General features: G+C 33.4%; 2 protein-coding genes and 1 non-coding gene across 3 annotated transcripts; 2 read left to right on the top strand and 1 right to left on the bottom strand.

Moving 5' to 3' along the window:
- Positions 1-11,988: 11,988 nt before the first annotated feature.
- Positions 11,989-12,812, top strand: LOC108477507 (pectinesterase 2-like). Its single transcript, XM_053022987.1, has 3 exons — positions 11,989-12,280; positions 12,391-12,482; positions 12,576-12,812. The coding sequence occupies exons 1-3, from the start codon at positions 11,989-11,991 to the stop codon at positions 12,810-12,812; spliced, it is 621 nt and encodes a 206-aa protein (XP_052878947.1).
- Positions 12,813-12,903: 91 nt separating this feature from the next.
- On the top strand, positions 12,904-13,388 carry LOC128279264 (pectinesterase PPME1-like). The gene is made up of 2 exons (XM_053022988.1): positions 12,904-13,112; positions 13,223-13,388. Exons 1-2 carry the CDS (start codon positions 12,904-12,906, stop codon positions 13,386-13,388), a joined length of 375 nt encoding a protein of 124 aa, XP_052878948.1.
- A 3,212-nt stretch (positions 13,389-16,600) lies between these two features.
- On the bottom strand, positions 16,601-16,707 carry LOC128285942 (small nucleolar RNA R71). The gene has a single exon (XR_008276489.1). It is a non-coding gene; the product is annotated as a small nucleolar RNA R71 (small nucleolar RNA).
- Between the last annotated feature and the right edge of the window lie 5,105 nt (positions 16,708-21,812).

A 21,812-nucleotide genomic window follows, 5' to 3' on the forward strand; every position in this document is an offset into this window, starting at 1 on the left:
GTTCCTATAATATACTTTAAGATTTATTCCCTCTGTTTTATATAATCACAACTTGTTTGAAATTGCCCTATAAAATTGTTGATATTTTTATTTAGAATCTTAGTATTTTCTAGATGTTTTATGTTCGGTATTGTTTTTTGTAGATTCTATCAGTAAAAGTTTTCCACCTTTCATAAATGGAAGAAAAGGAAACATAAAACTTAATTGGCAATTTCCATTTATACTTAAACTTTTCTTTATTTATATTAACCTAATAATTAATTAATTTTTTAATAAATTTAAAATAAACAAGTAAGTATTAACGGGGCAACAAATGAAAGCGACAACATAAAATATTTCCATTCGTTATATTAAATTCACTCGGTTTAGGTTTTGTACTTAGGATTACTATTCAATGGTCATACATGTCTTACGTCTGAATTTCGTCTATTTTGCAACAATTATATCCAATTTATGCTTATTAATGGTAATCAACTGCGAAATGCTCGGCCTGAACTGTAGCAATGCTTGTATCAAGAACTACACAAATGAGTGGCAATGCGAGGAATCCTCCAAGGCTCATTTTTTTCTATTATTTTTGTCACCAATTTATCTTATAAATTGGAGCCACATAGAATTCAAAGACAACTTCAATAATCAATAAACAGAGAAAATAAACATATTACTCTTTCTATTAACAGGAAAAAAGAAGAAGGAAATGGATGGAAAAAGAATCGAGGGCAATGAAGTTTATGCTTTAGTAATATGTGTAAGTACTCTCCTATTTGCTCCGATTGTTGTGTCTCAACCAATACCAGCAGATAAATCCCAAGTAGAAGCATGGTTTAACGGCATTATCAAGCCAGTGAAGGAAAAGTGTAAAACCTTAGACCCTGAATTGGTTGAGGCGGAGACAAAACCTAGAATCATAAAGGTGATGCAAGGTGGGCGTGGAGAATTCGATACCATAACCAAAGCCATTGAGAGCGTTGTAACAGGGAACGCCAAATGTGTGATTATATCCATCGGGCCTGGATCTTACAAAAAGAAAATTAGAATTGAAAGAAATAAGCCTTTCATTACATCGGTAGGAGATCCTAAAAACATGCCAAATTTGACATTTGATGGCACCGCCAAGCAATATGGAACCGTAGATAGTGCCACTCTTATTACTGAGAGTAGTTACTTTGTGGTGCTAATCGCAATATAGTGGTAAGTTAATGTAGAGTTTAGACATCCATGATCCGCTTTTTATTGAATTAATTATAAAAGGGTTTGTTTTTTATGGTGGCATGTTTTTCATATAGAACACTACTCCTAGGCCAGATGGGAAAATGGTAGGAGCACAAGCGGTTGCTTTCAAAGTCTCCGGTGACAGGTTGGCTTTCTATAACTGCAAGGTCATTGGCTTCTAGGACACTTTGTGTGATGACATTGGCAACCATTTCTTTAAGGATTGCCATATTTGTGGCACTGTTGATTTCATTTTCGGAAGTGGGACATCTTTATATCTGGTATTAATATTCTTGACGCATGAGATATGAAGTATTATACCCCCATATATATATTTGACAAGAAAAGTAGGATGCAGAACTCAAAAATATTCGTGGAAGGAGATCTAGAAAGATATCTGGAGATGGCAGTAATTACAACACAAGCGAGAGAAAGTTCATCGGAGGACACAAGTTATTCGTTCGTGCATGGCAGAATTACAGAGACAGTGAAGGACGTATTTTTGAGAAGGGCTTGGAAGAGTAGTCCGAGAGTTGTCTATTCTTATATTAAAATGGACGAAATCGTCAATCCTGATGGATGGTCTAGTAATCGCCAACCTGAACGAGCCGAGTAAGATAATACTAAACCTAACAACATTACATGCCTATAATTAAACTAATTTTTCCTAACTTATTGATAAATTTATTAAGATATATAATGTGAGAATGGTTTGCACATAGAACCGTGTACTACGGAGAATACAAATGCACGGGGAAAAGTGCGACTCCCACTACACGAGAGAAATTCGTTAAATAACTATCTGATGCGGAAGCTCAACCATTCTTGAAGCTTGACTATGTTGAATGTGCCAAATGGTTGCTTCCTCCTCCAATAGTACCTAGCTAATTCATTCTTTCCCAACTTATTCATGCAGGCAACATATCCTCATAGTATTGCTAATTCAAACAGCCTCTTGTCTACCTCTTTGCTAGGTGGAAATAACTTGTAACATCCCCTACCCGTATCCGTTGTCGAAATAGAGTACGAGGCATTACCGAGGATTACGAAACACTTACAGATAATTTAAATATATTTTCATAACAACTTGTCTCAATTTCATACTATTTCATATTTAAGCTTTATTCACCAAAGTATTTGAAATATCATCTTTATGCAAATAGCACACATAAGGTACATAATTACATAATTATGAATGAACACATTTATCAAACATATTCCACATTCATATATCAATGTCTCATGTCTCCATATATCAATAACCGTCATAATTTTCTTGTTTTTCAGATAATTATGTGTAACCATTCATAAGCATGCAATTCACTGTTTCTTCCTGTCAATCACAATTTCAAATGACAAATTCATGTGAATGAGCTCAACCTCATTAGGAGTTTAAATTCTGTCACTTTGATTCACATACTCATAATTTACTAACATATCCTGTCAAACAAAATTTCTGAATGACGAAATCACATAATTGAGCTCAATAATAATAATGATAACATTACTTACATTTCTTTTTCCACACGTTACATTTACGACTTACCAACTTGTCCATTCAAGGAACGGCTTACAGATTTGAGTACATCGTGATCTGAAGCCCGAAGTCTAGCTGAAGCACATAAGTGCTAAACGGAAGCCCGAAGGCTAACTGAAGCTCATCAGAGCTGAACTGAAACCCCAAAAGGGTTAACTAAAACTCATATGAGTTAACGAAAGCTCATAAGAGCTAAACGGAAAGCAAACACGAGAATTCACAAAAAATGCTGAATCTCGGATTACTTGGGTAATTTACGGTCAATTCATCTTTTTCAGATCGTACTCATTTCCTGCGTTCCGTTCCTCCGAAATACTCAGTTCAATTTCATAACTTTTGTACATAATTTACTTATTTTCAACAATAAACATACATAAATATTAATCACCATTCATAAAATAATATTTAAGTTTAATAATATTAACAAATGGTTACTAAAATTTAGTTATATAAACTTACAAGTTTGATTTTTGTATTATAGCGATAATCATAATTTCATAATAAATATTCCAAATAAAACATTATATCATTTCTAATTCAACATTTATCGATTATAACCGGGCATGTGATCAATTTATACACAAGTCATTAATATATATATGTATGTTTTTCTCCTCCTCCTCTCCATCCACATCCTTAGTATAAATAACACACTTGTAAGTAACATTATCCATAATTTTCACTATTTACTTATGTGAATATTCAAGCTATCCATCCGTGTCATAGTAACTAAATTATTTTTATATTGAGCTGCAGAACTCCAAATTAAGATCTGCTAATTTTCTCTTAAACTAAACTCATGTATCTTCTAACCGTAAAATTTTCATAATTTTTGGTTTAGCCAATAAGTACAGTTTATTCTTTAAAGTCACCCTTGTTCTGCTGTCTGATAGTTCCGACTCTGCTTCACTAAAAATTAATTATCTCCTTGTACAGGATTTGAATGATGTTAGCATTTGTTTCTATTGAAAATAGAATCATTCAGAATTCTAAAAATATAAATTTAAGCCCCTAATTATTTTAAATAAATCTTTTATGATTTTTCAAACTCATAATAGGGGAACCCGAATTCATTCTGATGTTTTCTTACAAAATTTATTATATCTTATGATTTACAATTCCATTGCTTACACTGTTTCTTCTATGAGAAACTAGACTCAATAAGATTTAATTATATATTTTTTTCATCTTATAATTCAATTTATACAATTTATGGTAACTTTTCAAAGTTAGCTTACTGCTGCTGTCCAAAACTATTTTAGTGCAAGATGTTTATTACCAATTTTCTCCTAAGCTTTTAATAAGTAATAATTTTGTCCCTACTCAATTAGCCTCTCAATTGAGCTGATTTTTCTCAATTAACACTTTATTCTATCACTTTAAATTACTTTATAACCTTTGGGAATCAAAATTTCAGCACTAGACTTTAATTCCAAACATTTTCACAATTAGGTCCTAAAAATCAATTTCTATTGAAATTACCTAATAAAATCATCTCATAAACAAATTAAAGCTTTAATTTCATGCTATTTCATCATAAACTTACAGCACTAAACCATGATGACTTTCAATTTCATCCATGAAATCAAAAACTAATGAATTTAATAGTAGGACCTAGTTGTAAAAGTCTTAAAAACACAAAAACTATAAGAAAAAGGCAAGGATTAACTCACTTGGTGAAACAATTATGGAATACCAGATTATAGGACCCCTCCTGTAGCATTTTGGCTGATTAGAATGAAGAAAAAATGAAGAGAATTCTAGATATTCCAATTTGGTCCCATTTTTATTTAGCTAATTTTGGTAATTTTCCAATTTTGCCCTTCTTTCACCCTTTTCCTGATTTTTTTTATCATCTATTGCCACTCAAAATATATCTTTTGGGGTTATTTGCACTTTAGGTCCTTCCTCATTTGACAATTGAGCTATTTAATCCTTTTAGCAAATTTTACACCTTTTTCAATTTAGTCCTTTTTATTTAATTAACCACCCAAAAGTAAAAATTTTCTAACGAAATTTTAATACTACCTCACTAACACTCCATAAATATTTCTAAAAATATTTATGGCTCGGTTTATGAAGTCGAGTTCTCAATACGTCATTCTCGACCCAATTTACCTAATTAATTCTTTTAAATCACCAAATTCACTAATTCAAAAATACTTCTATATTCACATTTGACTTAGAGGTATTAATTTATTAAATTATCGACTCACTCGTCGGATTTAGTAATCTCAAATCTCTATTCTCGACACCACTGAAAATTAGGCTGTTACAACTCTCCCCCCTTTAGGGATTTTCGTCCTCGAAAATCTTACCAGAAGAAGTTGCTTTCAACACTCATGAAACACTTTTACTAACTTCTCAGAACCACAATTCGATTTAACCTCAAATATCTTTTTCCAGTCACCTTTGTACTCTAGAACACATTGTTGGAACATACTGTCAAAATTCTAAATTACCCTCTCAGGAACATATATACTCAGCTGATCTATCAAATAAAAACTCTGTACCTACTGAAATGATCCTACAAATCTTTCTTTATCAAATGAACAACCATAAACTAAATAACATTTACGATGTTAATGACAATCCCAATTTGAAATCTATAGTCATTCTATCTCATAACACACTAGTATTATCACTGACTGCAATAATCCTGAATGCTCTTAATGTTCGGCTTACTTGCTAACAAATAGACATCTGAACATGAACTCAAAAATATTATGTAACGCTCGTGCAATCACTAGTATATCTAAGTCACAAGAAGATAATAAACATCTTGATAATTTCTCAAAGAAAGCTAGAAGAAAAACACTGCTTACAGACTTTGGACTTCCATTATAACAGAGATAATATATTTCCCGCATGTATAAAACAAAATCATAATTAGTAGAAACATAAGAATAGTCTCACATAAATTTTTACCATTGACTTCTTTCCAACATATTAAAATAGAATTCCAAAAAGATGAAGAAATGGTGATCGTAAACCGACCAGACCAATAGGGCTTTTGTCTAACATCATAGTTAACTAGCATTCTCACAACATCAGAACTCCACCAGAGACTGAACAACCACACACATATCAACTGTAACTATCACACACAGACATCTTTACTACTCAATTATCATTTTTCTAACTAATTCTATCATCATGAACCCCGCATCATTCCATTCACTAACGAAAACCAATTCGGGAAAACCTTCAGCAAACACATACTTCAGACATCATATCTGAATAAGTCGACTAGTCGAGGTTAACTTTTTCTTTAACCGTGACATTAATTAATCTGAATGATCTTTAGAATAATCTGATATCTTTTTCAAAACTGTATTCACTTGTCAAACTATTTTCAACTCCGTCTGCATTATTAATTATTCCATTACTGTACTCTTTAGTTTCACACTTGTAAACTTATTCAACATAATTTTTGTGAATTTTCATTATAAAATACTACATTGGTAAGGGGGTGAGGTCGTAAAGCCTCTAACTGAAATCTCATAAATAAACACATATGACTTAGCATTTATCATCAACATCATATCATCACAATTATATAATTCACTTCAAACAAATTAACATACATAGTTATGTTACACGAACTTTTCAATTATCCATTTCAAACTAGTGTACTTAAACATACATTCCATGAATTTTGAGTAAATTTACTCATAGCATTTACTTAACCAAACAAGTCAGACACATAACATCATATGAATGCCACACAAACATAGATAAGCTTATCATAATATAAACTTCCATTTCATTCACGTTTCAACATTTCTTAACTTTTGATTATCTCATTTCGTACATTATCATATACATATCATGAACTTCTATTCATACCTTTCTATGTTCCTTCTCATCATAAACACATTTCAAATATCTCAATATCACTTTTAGTACTATCGAAAATAACTTGGTTGGAAAACATCTTTCTCTATAAGTAAAATAAAGATTAGATTGGATCATACACATCACACTATCATAGATTTATATGGCATGTATTTCTAGACACTTTACACATCTCATTCATTCCGAGAATCGACTAAACCGAAGCTCTAATACCAATAAATGTAATACCCCCTACTCGTATCAGTCGTCGGAATAGAGTACGAGGCATTACCGAGGAGTACGAAACACTTATAGATAATTTAAATATATTTTCATAACAACTTGTCTTGATTTCATACTATTTCATATTTAAGCTTTATTCACCAAAGTATTTGAAATACCATCTTTATGCAAATAGCACACATGAGATACATAATTCCATAATTATGAATGAACACATTTATCAAACATATTCCACATTCATATATCAATGTCTCATGTCTCCATATATCAATAATCGTTATAATTTTCTTGTTTTTCAGATAATTATGTGTAACCATTCATAAGCATGCAATTCACTGTTTCTTCCTGTAAATTAAAATTTCAAATGACAAACTCATGTGAATGAGCTCAACCTCATTAGGTGTTTAAATTCAGTCACTTTGATTCACATACTCATAATTTACTAACATATCCTGTCAAACAAAATCTCTGAATGATGAAATCACATAATTGAGCTCAATAATAATAATGATAACATTACTTACATTTCTTTTTCCACACGTTACATTTACGACTTACCAACTTGTCCATTCAAGGAACGGCTTACGGATTTGAGTACATCATCGTGATCTGAAGCCCGAAGTCTAGCTGAAGCACATAAGTGCTAAACGGAAGCCCGAAGGCTAACTGAAGCACACAAGCGCTAAACGGAAGCCCGAAGGCTAACTAAAGCTCATCAGAGCTGAACTGAAACCCCAAAAGGGTTAACTAAAACTCATATGAGTTAACGAAAGCTCGTAAGAGCATAACAGAAAGCAAACACGAGAATTCACAACAAATTCTGAATCTCGATTTACTTGGGTAATTTACGGTCAATTCATCTTTTTCATTGAAAGATCGTACTCATTTCCTACGTTCTGTTCCTCCGAAATACTCAGTTCAATTTCATAACTTTTGTACATAATTTACTTATTTTCAACAATTAACATACATAAATATTAATCACCATTCATAAAATAATATTTAAATTTAATAATATTAACAAATTTTTACTAAAATTTAGTTATGTAAACTCATAAGTTTGATTTTTGTATTATAGCGGTAATCATAATTTCATAATAAATATTCCAAATAAAACATATATCATTTTATAATTCAACATTTATCGATTATAATTGGGCATGTGATCAATTTATACACAAGTCATTCATATATATATGTATATTTTCCTCCTCCTCCTCTCCATCCACATCCTTAGTATAAATAACACACTTGTAAGTAACATTATCCATAATTTTCACTATTTACTTATGTGAATATTCAAGCTATCCATCCGTGTCATAGTCACTAAATTATCTTTATATTGAGCTACAAAACTCCAAATTAAGATCTGCTAATTTTCTCTGAAACTAGACTCACGTATCTTCTTATCATAAAATTTTCATAATATTTGGTTTAACCAATAAGTACAGTTTATTCTTTAAAATCACCCCTATTCTGCTATCTGATAGTTCCGACTCTTCTTCACTAAAAATTAATTATCTCCTTGTACAGGATTTGAATGATGATACTATTTGTTTCTATTGAAAATAGACTCATTTAGGATTCTACACATATAAATTTAAGCCCCTAATTATTTTTATTAAAGTTTTTATGATTTTTAAAACTCAGAACAGGGGAACCCAAATTCATTCTGCCCTTATCTTACAAAATTTATTATATCTCATGATTTACAATTCTATTGCTTGCATCGTTTCTTCTATGAGAAGCTAGACTCAATAAGATTTAATTTCATATTTTTTTAATCTTATAATTCGATTTATACAATTTATGGTGACTTTTCAAAGTTAGCTTGCTGCTGCTGTTCAAAACTGTTTTAGTGCAAGATGTTTATTACCATTTTTCCCCTAAGCTTTTAATAAATAATAATTTCATCCCTACTCAATTAGCCTCTCAATTGAGATGATTTTTCTCAATTAACACTTTATTCTATCACTTTAAATTACTTTATAACCTTTGGGAATCAGAATTTCAGCACTAGACTTTAATTCCAAACATTTTCACAATTAGGTCCTAAAAATCAATTTCTATTGAAATTACCTAATAAAATCATATCATAAACAAATTAAAGCTTTAATTTCATACTATTTCATCATAAACTTACAGCACTCAACCATGATGACTTTCAATTTCATCCATGAAATCAAAAACTAATGAATTTAATAGTAGGACCTAGTTGTAAAAGTCTTAAAAACACAAAAATTATAAGAAAAAGGCAAGGATTAACTCACTTGGTACAAAAATTGTGGAATAACAGCTTATAGGACCCCTCCTATGGCATTTTTACTGATGAGAATGAAGAAAAAATGAAGAGAATTCTATATATTCAAATTTGGTCTCATTTTTATTTAGCTAATTTTGGTAATTTTCCAATTTTGCCCTTCCTTCACCCTTTTCCTGATTTTTTTATGAGCTATTGCCGCCCAAAATATCTCCTTTGGGGTTATTTGCACTTTAGGCCCTTCCTCATTTGACAATTGAGCCATTTAATCCTTTTAGCAAATTTTACACCTTTTTCAATTTAGTCCTTTTTATTTAATTAACCACCCATAAGTCAAAATTTTCTAACGAAATTTTAATATTACCTCACTAACACTCCATAAATATTTCTAAAAATATTTATGGCTCGGTTTATGAAGTCGAGGTCTCGAAACCTCATCCTTGACCCAATTTACCTAATTAATTCTTTTAAATCACCAAATTCACTACTTCAAAAATACTTTTATATTCACATTTGACTCATAGGTATTAATTTATTAAATTATCGACTCACTCGTCGGATTTAGTGATCTCAAATCTTTATTCCCGACACCACCGAAAATTAGGCTATTACATAACTAGCCTTTCATTTTATTTTATCTTCACTCCAAATAGCTTGTATGTAAGGAAATAGCCAAATGTCAATAAGAAGCAGAATTTAGTATTATTTTTGTTAATGGTAAGGATGTTGATATTTGCCATTTTGTAAAAAGTTCCATCATATCAAGTTAAAATTATGTAATAATATCCATCATATATCCATGTTCATTAATTCAATAAGTCAAGGTGATTTCAAAAAGTTTTGTATTTTAGCAAATAAATGTATAATTAGTGTATATTTGTGTAACAGCCTATTTTCAGTGGTGTCAGAAATAGTAGATTTGGGACCACGATTCTGACCAGTCAATCAATATTTTAATTATTTATTTAGTATTTACAGGGTTAATTCTCGCCTTAATGACTTCCTAGGGTTTTGGTTATTCTTTTCCCAAAGAGTTGATCTATTGAGTAACCCTATAAAATAGTTAACAAATCATACCTCCACTCGCTAATCCCCCATATATGGATTAGTTCCTCATGGTTTTCATAAACAATATGGAATTGACGTAAAGATAGAAAATGATAAATGAATTGAGGTGTAGAGTTTAAGAAAACGCCTGATTTGTATTAAAGATTAATATGAATCCACAAAGTTTGATTGTCTATACAAATCAGATCTCTTGAGATAAAGCAAGAAAAACTTAAAAATAAATCTAAAAGCCTAAAAGAAAGAATATCTGAACTGGAATTAAAAGAAGAAAACTATACTAAGGAATTGATGTCCATAACATGTGAAAAATGATTCTATTTATAGATTTGAGGTGGTCGTCGACCTTAACCCTAGGTTAGTTGACATTTCTATGCTTTAAGATTGATTATGCAGACCAAAACACCCCCTCAGTCGTGTTACTTTCCGTCCAGAGGTGATGTTGCGACACATCAGGACCTGTGTCGCGACAAAGGATTCAGTACACTCCTCTTAGAATATCTTTAGGGGTATATCGCAACACCCTTATGTTGTGTCGCAACAACAAAGGCAGTTCCACGATTTCTTTGTTCTGCTCCATAAGTTGTGACATTGATCATTCCGTGTTGAAACATAGTGACCAGTATTTGTTTATTACGCCTTCTAATGGTCTCTTGCACACTTACACAGTTCATTAGCTTCCCTATTGGCCTCATTCGGCCCCTAAGGTCAACAAAAGCCTCAATTTGTACATTATATTAAATTTAAGAGATCTTGCAAAAACATAATTAAAATCTAATGAAAATGCTTGCTATCAAGCTCCTAAAGTGCGGAAATTAGTTTAATCTGCTACACCGAATTACAGCAGATCAGGTACACGGCTTTAAGTTTGAATCCACGATTTATAATGTTAGTTATAGCCCTTTTCACAAAATTTTTACCTTTTTTTAATGGCTAAATCAAGTCATTTTGTAATAATATATGTTTTAACAGTTTAAGTAGTTATGTGGTTATATAAGATGAACTGGGAGTTAATGATGGAATTTCGGGCCAAAACTGCTGCTAAAACCGCGACCACAAAGCATAGAGGTAATATAAATATTAACTTTGTTAATTACTATTTGATTCTCTTTTAGTAATATAAATACTTGCTTAATTTAAATTTGTTCCTACAATATACTTTAAGATTTATTCCATATGTTTTATACAATCACAACTTGTTTGAAATTGCCCTATAAAATTGTTATTTTCATTTAGAATCTTAGTATTTTTAGATATTTTATGTTGGTATTGTATTTCGTAGATTCTGTCAATAAGATTTTTCCATCTTTCATGAATGAAAGAAAAGGAAATATAAAACTTAATTGGAAATTTCCATTTAGAATCAAAATTTACTTCATTTATATAAACCTAATAGATAATTAATTTTGTAATAAATTTAAAATAAACAAGTAAGTATTAAGAGGGTAATAAATGAAGGCAACAACATAAAATATTTCCATTCGCTACATTAAAGTCACCCAGTTTAGGTTTTGGACATAGGATTATAATTCAATGATCATGGGTGTCTCAAGACTGAATTTCGTGTATTTGGCAACAATTATTCACTTTATGCTCATTATTGGCGATCAACCACGAAATGCTTAGTCTGAACTATAGCAATTCTTGTACCAAGAACTACGCAAATGAGTGGCAATGCGAGGAATCCTCCAAGGCTCATTTTTTTCTATTATTTTTGTCACCAATTTATCTTATAAATTGGAGCCACATAGAATTCAAAGACAACCTCAATAATCAATAAATGAAGAAAATAAACTTATTACTCTTTCTATTAACAGAAAAAAAGAAGAAAAAAATGGATGGAAAAAGAATCGAGGGCAATGAAGTTTATGCTTTAGTAATAAGTGTAAGTATTCTCCTCTTTGCTCCAATTGTTGTGTCTCAACCAATACCGGCAGATAAATCCCAAGTAGAAGCTTGGTTTAACGGTATTATCAAGCCAGTGAAGGAAAGGGGTAAAACCTTAAACCCTGAATTGGTTGAGGCAGAGACAGAACCTAGAATCATAAAGGTGATGCAAGGTGGGGGTGGAGAATTCGATACCATAACCAAAGCCATCGAGAGCGTTCCATCAGGGAACGCCAAATGTGTGATTATATCCATCGGGCCTGGATCTTATAAAGAGAAAATTAGAATTGAAAGAAATAAGCCTTTCATTACATTGGTAGGAGGTCCTAAAACATGCCAAATTTGACAGTTGACGGCACCGCCAAGCAATATGGAACCGTAGATAGTGCCACTCTTATTACTGAGAGTAGTTACTTTGTGGGTGCTAATCTCAATATAGTGGTAAGTTAATATAGAGTTTAGACATCCATGATCTGTCCTTTATTGAATTGATTATAAAAGGGTTTTTTTTATGGTGGCATGTTATTCATATAGAACAGTGCTCCTAGGCCAGACGGGAAAACAGTAGGAGCACAAGCGGTTGCTTTGAGAGTCTCCGGTGATAGGTCGGCTTTCTATAACTATAAGATCATTGGCTTCCAGGACACTTTGTGTGATGATAGGGGCAACCATTTCTTTAAGGATTGCCATATTCGTGGCACTGTTGATTTCATTTTTGGAAGCGAGACATCTTTATATCTGGTATTAATATTCTCAACGCGTGAGATATGATGTATTATACCCCCATATATATATTTGACAAGAAAAGTGGGATGTAAAACTCAGAAATATTCATGGAAGGAGATCCAGAAGGAGATCCGAGATGGCAGTAATTATAGCACAAGTGAGAGAAAGTTCATCGGAGGATACGGGTTATTCGTTCGTGCATGGGAGGATTACCGGAACAGCAAAGGATGTATTTTTGGGAAGGGCTTGGAAGAGCAGTCCGAGAGTTGTTTATTCTTATACTGAAATGGATGAAATTGTCCATCCTGGTGGATGGTCTAGTAATCCCCAACCTGAACGAGCCGAGTAAGATAATACTCAACCTTACAACATTACATGCCTACAAGTAAACTAACTTTCCCAAATTATTGATAAATTTATTAAGATAGATAATGTGAGAATGGTTTGACACGCAGCACTGTATACTATGGAGAATACAAATGCACGGGGAAAGGTGCAACTCCCGCTACACTAGAGAAATTCCTCAAACAACTATCCAATGCGGAAGCTCAACCATTCTTGGTTCTTGACTATGTTGAAGGTACCAAATGGTTGTTTCCTCCTCCAACAGTACCTAATTAATTCATTCTTTCCCACCTTATTCATGCGGGCAACATATCCTCATAGTACTGCTAGTTCAAGCAGGCTCTTGTCTACCTCGTTACTGGGTGGAAATAACTAGCCTTCCATTTTATTTTATTTTCCCTTGAAATGGCTTGTATTTAAACAAATAGCCAAATGTCAATAAGAAGCAAAATTTAGTATTTTTTTTGTTAATAGTAATGATGTTGATATTTTCCATTTTGTAAAAATTTCCGTCATATCAAGTTAAAATTATGTAATAATACCCATCATATATCCAAGTTCACTGATTCAATAAGTCAAGATGATTTCACAAACTTTTGTATTTTAGAAAATAAATGGATAATTAGTGTATATTTGTGTAACAGCCCGTTTTCAGTAGTGTCAGAAGTAGTAGATTTGGGTCCACGATTCTGACCAGTTAGTCAGTATTTTAATTATTTATTTAGTATTTACAGGGTTAATTCTCACCTTAATCACTTCTTTGGGTTTAGGTTCTTCCTTTTCCAAACAGTTGATTTGTTGAGTAACCCTATAAAGTAGCTAACAAATCATACCTGCACTTGCTAATCCCCCATAAAGTGATTAGTTCCTCATGGTTTTCATAAACAATATGGAATTGACGTAAAGATTGAACATAATAAATGATTTGAAGTGTAGAGTTTAAGAAAATGCCTAATTTGTATTCAAGATGAATATGAATCCACAAAGATTGATTGTCTTTACAAATCAGATCTTTCGAGATAAAGCAAGAATAACTTGAAAATAAATCTAACAACCTAGAAGAAAAAATATCTAAACTGGAATTAAAAGCAAAAAAATATACTAAGGATTTGATGTCCATAACATGTGAAAAATGATCCTATTTATAGATTTCAAGTGGCCGTCGACCTTAACCCTAGATTAGTTGACATTCCTATGTGTTAAGTTTGATTATGCAGACTAAAACACCCCATCGGTCATGTTACTACCCGTCCAGAGGTGATGTTGCGACACATCAAGAACTGTGTCGTGATAAAGGATTCAATACACTCCACTTAGGATATCTTTAGGGGTATGTCGCGACACCCTTATGTTGTGTCGCAACAACGAAGGTAGTTTCATGATTTCTTTATTCTGCTCCTTAAGTTCCGATATTGATCATTCTGTGTTGTGACATAGTGACCAACATCTGTTTATTACTGATAAATCGTAATATATATATATATTACCCCATGTTTAGCATATTTATGGATGATTTTTCCTTAGTTTCATTAAATTCAATGCTCCTAATCCTTTAATTTTCTGTTTTATACTCCATAGAGCTTAGGGTAGCAAAAAGAACATGAAACGGGCCAAAAATGGAAAAATTAGACCTAATTCAGTGTTTCACGTAGCCTAGGCATTTACACACGGGCAGGCCACACGCCCATCTATCAAGGCCGTGTCGACATTAAATAAAGTCAGAATTGTACACGGCCTGAGCACTTGCACTCGGGCGTGCCACACGACCATGTCCCTGCCGAGCCCAAGTCTAATTCTACTCAAAAAAGGCTAATTTTGAGGGTTTTGAAGCATTCCAAAGTCTATATAAACACCCTAGAGGATTAAAGTAGACATGCAGAGTAAAAGGAAAGAAATACTCAAGGATAGCCATCGGAATCAGCTCAAAAGCAAGATCTACTTCAAGACTAAAGATCTCTATTCAATTTCTTTTGAAGTTCTTTGGGTTTTTTATGTTTTATTATTTTCCCAATTTTGAGATGTTTTCCTTTATTATGAACTAAACTCCCTAAATACCTAAGGGAGATGAAACCTAGGACGGATCATATTACTATTTGAATTATATGATAAATACTTGTTCTTATTCTTAATTGTAAGTTCTAATTCTTGCTTTAATATTCCAGGATATTAATTCAAGTTTTTGATGTGCTTATTCAGTGGAGCAAAAGTCCCTGTTTAAGAGTAGATCATTCATAATTAAGCGGAGTTGCATGCAATCCTAGAGATAGGATGACATAAATCTACCGGATTAGAGTCAAATCTAATAAGGGAATCCATAGATCGAGTTAATGAGACAATAGGAGTTTTAATTAGAAAGAGATTTCGATCAATCAACCTAGAGTCAGTTGTTTTTAGTCTCGAGAGAGATAATAACATAAACTAGGTATTACTACAGATTATGTCAAGTGAATAAATCGTCTAATTCAAAAGTAATAAGTGAAGTCTAGAAGGATTCTTCCTTGGGTATTGTCTTCTCCATCGGTCTTCTAAAAAGTATTTTCCAACTTTAGTCTCTGTCATAATCTTAGTTAATTAGATAATTAGTTTTAGTTTAAAAACATCCTTTAATTCTTAGGTTAGATAATTAAAAGATAGTAATTACTAGTACTTTTAGTCCTCGTGGATACGATATTCCCCGTCTCACCATAACTATACTACTATTCGATAGGTGCATATGCCTTAGTCGAATTTTTAATTAGTTTCAAGACCATCAAGTTCTTTGCGCCGTTGCCAGGGGCTAAGATATTAGGAACACTTGATTTTATTACTTTAGTCATTTTTACTTTTATTGCAATTTACTTTTTGCTTTTAGTTTAATTTTTCTTTTCTAAATTTTTCTTTTTAATTGCTTCTTACAAGTGTTTCTAGTTTATGACTAGGAGAAATCCGTCAGGACCTTTGCTTTTTGACAGTGAGATTAAGGGCACAGCTCGCAGAAACCAAAGAGAAATAAGGCAAAACCTAAATACATAGAGGAAGGGCACGAGGACGACACCAATAACACCAAGGAGATGGCTGCTAATCAGAATAATCTGTTACCTCCTGTGGTTGCTACAAATCTAGTAGATTAGAATCCTGCTCCTCGTACTATGTATGATTATGTTAAACCTACTTTAACAGGAACTGAATAGAGTATAGTTAGACCTGCTATTGCTGCAAATAATTTTGAACTAAAACCTAACATAATTCAAATGATACAACAGCTTATTCAGTTTGATGGTTTGCAGGACGAGGATCCAAACACTCATTTAGAAAATTTTTTGGAATTCTGCGACACCTTGAAGATTAATGGTGTTTCTGATGATGCCATTCGCCTTCAATTGTTTCCCTTTTCATTAAGGAATAAGGCTAAACAGTGGTTGAACTCGTTACCATGAGGGTCAATCACCACTTGGGAATAAATGACCGAAAAATTTTTACTTAAATATTTTTTGCCGGCTAAAACGGCTAAATTGAGGAATGATATCTCTTCTTTTGTGCAGATGGATTTAGAAACTCTTTATGATGCATGGGAGAGATACAAGGATTTATTGAGAAGGTGCCCTCACCATGAGTTACCTCTATAGTTGCAGGTTCAGACTTTTTACAACGGTGTGAACCCCTCAACAAGGAAACTTATCGATGCTGCCGCCGGTGGAACTTTAAACAACAAAACACTTGAAGAGGCTTACGAATTTATTGAAGAGATGTCACTGAATAACTATCAGTGGCAAGCCATAAGAATGAATCCGACAAAAGCAGCTGATGTTTTCAGCCTCGACGCGGTCACTATTCTATCTAACTAGGTAGAAATTTTAAATAAAAGGATTGATGGTTTGTATGGTTCTACCCAGGTACATCCAGTGATGAGGTGTGATTCAAACGGAGGAGGAGTACACAACACATATTATCCATCCTTCAACTCTAGCACCGAGGAGGAACGAGTCCACTATATGGGTAATAATTCTAGAACTCAAAATAACCCGTACAGTAACACTTATAATGCCGGTTAGAGGAACCATTCTAATTTCTCGTGGGGTGGTTAAGGAAATCAAAGACCACAACATCCTCTAGGTTTTCATCAACCACCTTACCAACAAGGGAAGAAACCAAACCTTAAAGAGATGTTCACAAAATTCATCTCGGTGTTAGAAACTCATTTTCAGAATACTGAAACAGCGCTTAAGAATCAGCAAGAGTCGATTCAAGGGCTTGAAACTAAAATAGGACAACTTGCTAAGTTGATCTCTGAACGACCACAAGGTGGCCTACCAAGTAACACTGAAACTAACCCAAGGGAGCAACTTCATTCCATTACTGTGCACAATGATGAAGGGTTAGTTGAAGATGCACCGAAACTGAGGCAAGACAATGTGGCAGATAACGGTAAGGTTGATGTAAGTAAAGAGTATAAATGTAACAGTTCGATTGTGACCCTAGTCAGAATAGTACTTTCAAGACCACGTAACCAATTTTGAAAAATATTTTAATATTATTTTCTGTGGCTGTGATATGTGAATTTATATCTGCAAAGTTTCTGTGATTTAATTTGTTTGTTTCTGTGCTTAATTATGAAAAAGGATTTAATTGTTTAAAGTGTAAAAGTTGTGTGCTAGATGTCAAAGCACCTATTTGGCTTGGCTTTTAAAATAAAGGTCCTTACATGTCAAATGTACCATTTGTTTTAATGGTGGACAAATATGGACATGTAGTTGGTAAATTTAATGTTATTTCATTGAGGGCAAAATGGTAAAAGGTGATTATAATGCTTAATATAATAAAACAAAGTATGCAAATGGCTACTTTCACTTTATTCATACCGAAATTGAAGAAAGACAAGCTAGGTTTTCATGTTTTAACATTCGACCATTGAAGAACTTGATTAAGGTATGAGTTTTTCTCGGTTTTTGATAATTTCTATGTTTCTGTGATCGTTGCTTCGTGTTCTTCAAAACCCGTGTCTGAATTTTTATTTTTGTTGAAGATTATGAAATGTGCCATTGATGATTTGTAACACCCCAAACCCAGCCCAGACGTTATTGCCAGATCTAACGTGTCACATGGACTTACGACTTAGTATGCATTCGTTGGTTTAAGTGATTGGGGTGGTCTTTGTAAATAAAAAGCGGTTGAATAAAAAGTCGGTTTATCAATCTTTAGGCTATCCATTTGTTGTGCTTGTTGAGTCTTAAAAATGTTCATTAATTTTGAAAACACGCGCAACCTAACACTAGCAGTTTCGTCATAGTATAAATATAATCAGAAAATAAAACCATAGCAGAAAAAAGAAATTTAAATAGCGGCCTTATTACAACTTAAAACCCAAAATTAAATTAGAATATAAAAATAATAAAAATAAACTAACTTAGAAAAACCAACTTTGCAGATGATGTGGCCACTTCAATCCCTCACAGCTCCAAGCCCACTATGGTTAGGGATTTCTGCAGAGATGAAAATAAAGGGTGAGTTCGGTAAACTCGATTGTGTAACATAACCCAACCATAGCCCAAAGCAGATCAAACCTCGAGTCAGACTTATCTGGGCCTTGGCCCAATACAGAAATCAGAATGAAACCCATAGGCCCATAGCAGATATAGAACAAATATATCATGAATGCAAAAATCCCAACTCAGAGCCATCCATAACACCCCCGTACCAGCCTTACACCATGTGAGTAGACTACTCGACCCACCCAACCGCTACACACCATAGAAATTGCAGCGAGGCTGCCAGATATTGTGGTTAGGCCACCAGAATAGATATATATATAATATATATATATATGTGTGTGTGGCGAAGCCACCAGATTGCAGCGAGGCTGCCAGATATTGTCTCACGAGCGCTCGCACGCTCGCGAGTTCACAAAATACCAATATTTCGGTATTTCAGCTTTTACCGATTCAGTCTAAAGGAGGGTGTCGTTTACACACCTGGTTGATGAAAATTGATGATGATATCTCTCACGCGATAATCCTACAATTGATCACTAACACATTAGACTTACGAATTAACGATAACTAACATAAATCCACGTCAACTAACCCAATCATCACACAAGTTAGTCATTTATGCACGAGGGGCAAAATAGTCATTTTATCCTCTAGGGGTAAATCGGTAGTCCTACCCTACAGGGGTATTTTGGTATTTCTACCCTACAAGGGTATTTTGGTAATTCTACAACTTATCCACTTGGGCCTACGGACCCATTGGGACCGCATGGCCCATTTCAGCCCATCGCGGCCCGAAATAGCCATCCTACTGCTAGAGTAATGAGAAATACACACCTATTAGGAGACTGCAGTTAATCCGCGCTCCAAACACTCTTAGCTGACGCCCAACCCAAACGAACACGTCACAAAGCGAAAGGGATCAGCCAAGAAAGGTATGCTTACTTTCCTCACGGTTTGCTCTATTTAAAGCCAGGTCTCCATCTACTCTTATGTTAGCTTCCCGATATGGGTCCCTCCATCACCAGAGTTTAAAACCAACACCAACTCTTGCCATCCCAACATAGCAAAATAATCAACCTTTGCGTGCCAAGGGATTCGAACCAAAGTCCTCTCACATGCCAACTCACGCCACCACTACTAGGCCATCAACTCATTTGTGTCATAAATCCAACACATTAAACTTTAAAACGCACCTACTTGCTTCTAGATTTATTGAAAAGAAAAACCAAAATATATTGCAAGAGCCAAGACCTAAACCTTGGACACCTTGCTTCCTCTATGGCGTCACTTCCTTGTCCTCTAAGTGGCGCCACCTTGCCACTACACCACACTCCTTTTTGTGTCATCTTTTACCCCTTTACTCTTAAAAGCCCAAACGCCAATTGCATCACCTGTTCATAAAATTAAAATTCCGAAGACTACCACGGATTTAACTTAAGTTTGGGCCTTCCAAAGGCCCACTAACCTACTAAAATATATATTTTAACCAACCAGAACACACAAATTTTAAAAATCACAGAAACACAGAAAACCCAAAAATTGGGGCGTTTCATGATTATATGAGCTTTGTGATGTTTTTATATGGATTATGAAAGATTATACGTGATATTATCATGTTTTATTCTTAAATTTTTGATGGAATTGAGCTATTTGGGCTAATTTGTAAAAATGAGGTTTTGAAAGACTAAATTGTGAAATAAATATGTTTATTTGGACTTGTATGGAAGCTATGTATATTCGGCCAAGCTGTAGTCTTGGTGAATTTTGCATATTTGTGATTTTGTGAAAAATGGACTAAATTGTCAAAGTGTGAAAATGTAAGGGCCAAAATGCAAAGTGCCCTAAATTTGTGTTCATGGATTATTTTGAATGAAATAAATGATTGAATGGTTGAATTTGAATTGTAATAGATCAAGAACAAAGAAAATCGGACTTAGATCGAGGGAAGTCCAAAATAGTTGAATAGTCAACTCGTTCCGTCTAAAATCCGTACGAGGTAAGTCAAATTACAATTACGTGTTAAATTAACTAAATTCTGCGCATACAAACTCAAATCTGTATTGAAAGACCTTGAGAACCTAATGAATGAATTTTGATTAAATTCTGATAATTTGCTAGTATCTAAAAAGCTCTGTATGTATCTAAAGGAATGTGAGCATCGATCTGATTTATCGTGTAAGACCGTTTCTGGGACACAGGACTTGATTTGAGATTTACGTGTAAGACCATGTCTGAGATATCGGCATCGTATTTTATTTTGTGTAAGACCTTGTCTGGGACAGAGGCATCGATACTGAATTACATGTAAGACCACGTTTGGGACGCCGACATTGTACCCGTTTATGAGTAGCTCTATTATTTCTGAACCGTCTAATGATAGAGTACGAGATATGGGAATGAATATATGAAATGTATAATCTGTACAGGTACGTTTGTATCATACTAAATCGCTGAATATGAAAAATTCTGTTTCTGTAAAATAATGAATGTGAAGTATGTATGGAAATTGGAAATGAAGCATGAAATGTATACAAGCTAATGAGCATGGTTAGGCTCATGAATTACTCTGTGATACGGCTATAAATTCTTGCTATTGACTTTTACTTTATATGCTTTAGTAGATAGACCAATTGTATTTGGCTTACTAAGCTTTTTGTAACTTACTCTGTGTGATTTCTGTCTGTTTTACAGTTATCGTAGCTACTGAAGGCTCGGGGATAGTTGAGGATTGTCATTACACTATCGAACTCATTTTGGTACTTTTGAAAGTGTAAATATTTTTAAGTATGGCATTTATAGGCTAGAATGCCTATGTATTTAAGCTATGTTATGTATATATGTTATGCCATGAGAGTTGGCTAGCAAATAGTATGTACGTGCTTAGTTTTGGTAAATGGTTTGTGATACTAAATTGTGTATGCTTATAATGATTATATAGCCTTGTATGTATTGTTCATTTTGAAATATGTCAAGTTGATAAAATGGTAAGTTAAGCATGAGTTGAAAGGTGCCATAAGTGAGTATGAAATGAGTATTTTGGCATGTAGTTGTAATAAGATTTTTATTATGTTTTGGTATGGATTTGAATAGGTTATTGAATGATGATGATTTAGTTATAATGAAGTATGTTCTAAGCATGGAATTGGCTGAAATTTTGGTATAAATATTGTTTAATATTGCCTGTAGGAATGACTCAAAAAGGGGTGGCAAGTTGGCTTAAACCAAGCCTGCA

The sequence above is a fragment of the Gossypium arboreum genome, chromosome 12, assembly GCF_025698485.1.
Source record: "Gossypium arboreum isolate Shixiya-1 chromosome 12, ASM2569848v2, whole genome shotgun sequence".
In the NCBI taxonomy this organism is placed as follows: Eukaryota; Viridiplantae; Streptophyta; class Magnoliopsida; order Malvales; family Malvaceae; genus Gossypium; species Gossypium arboreum.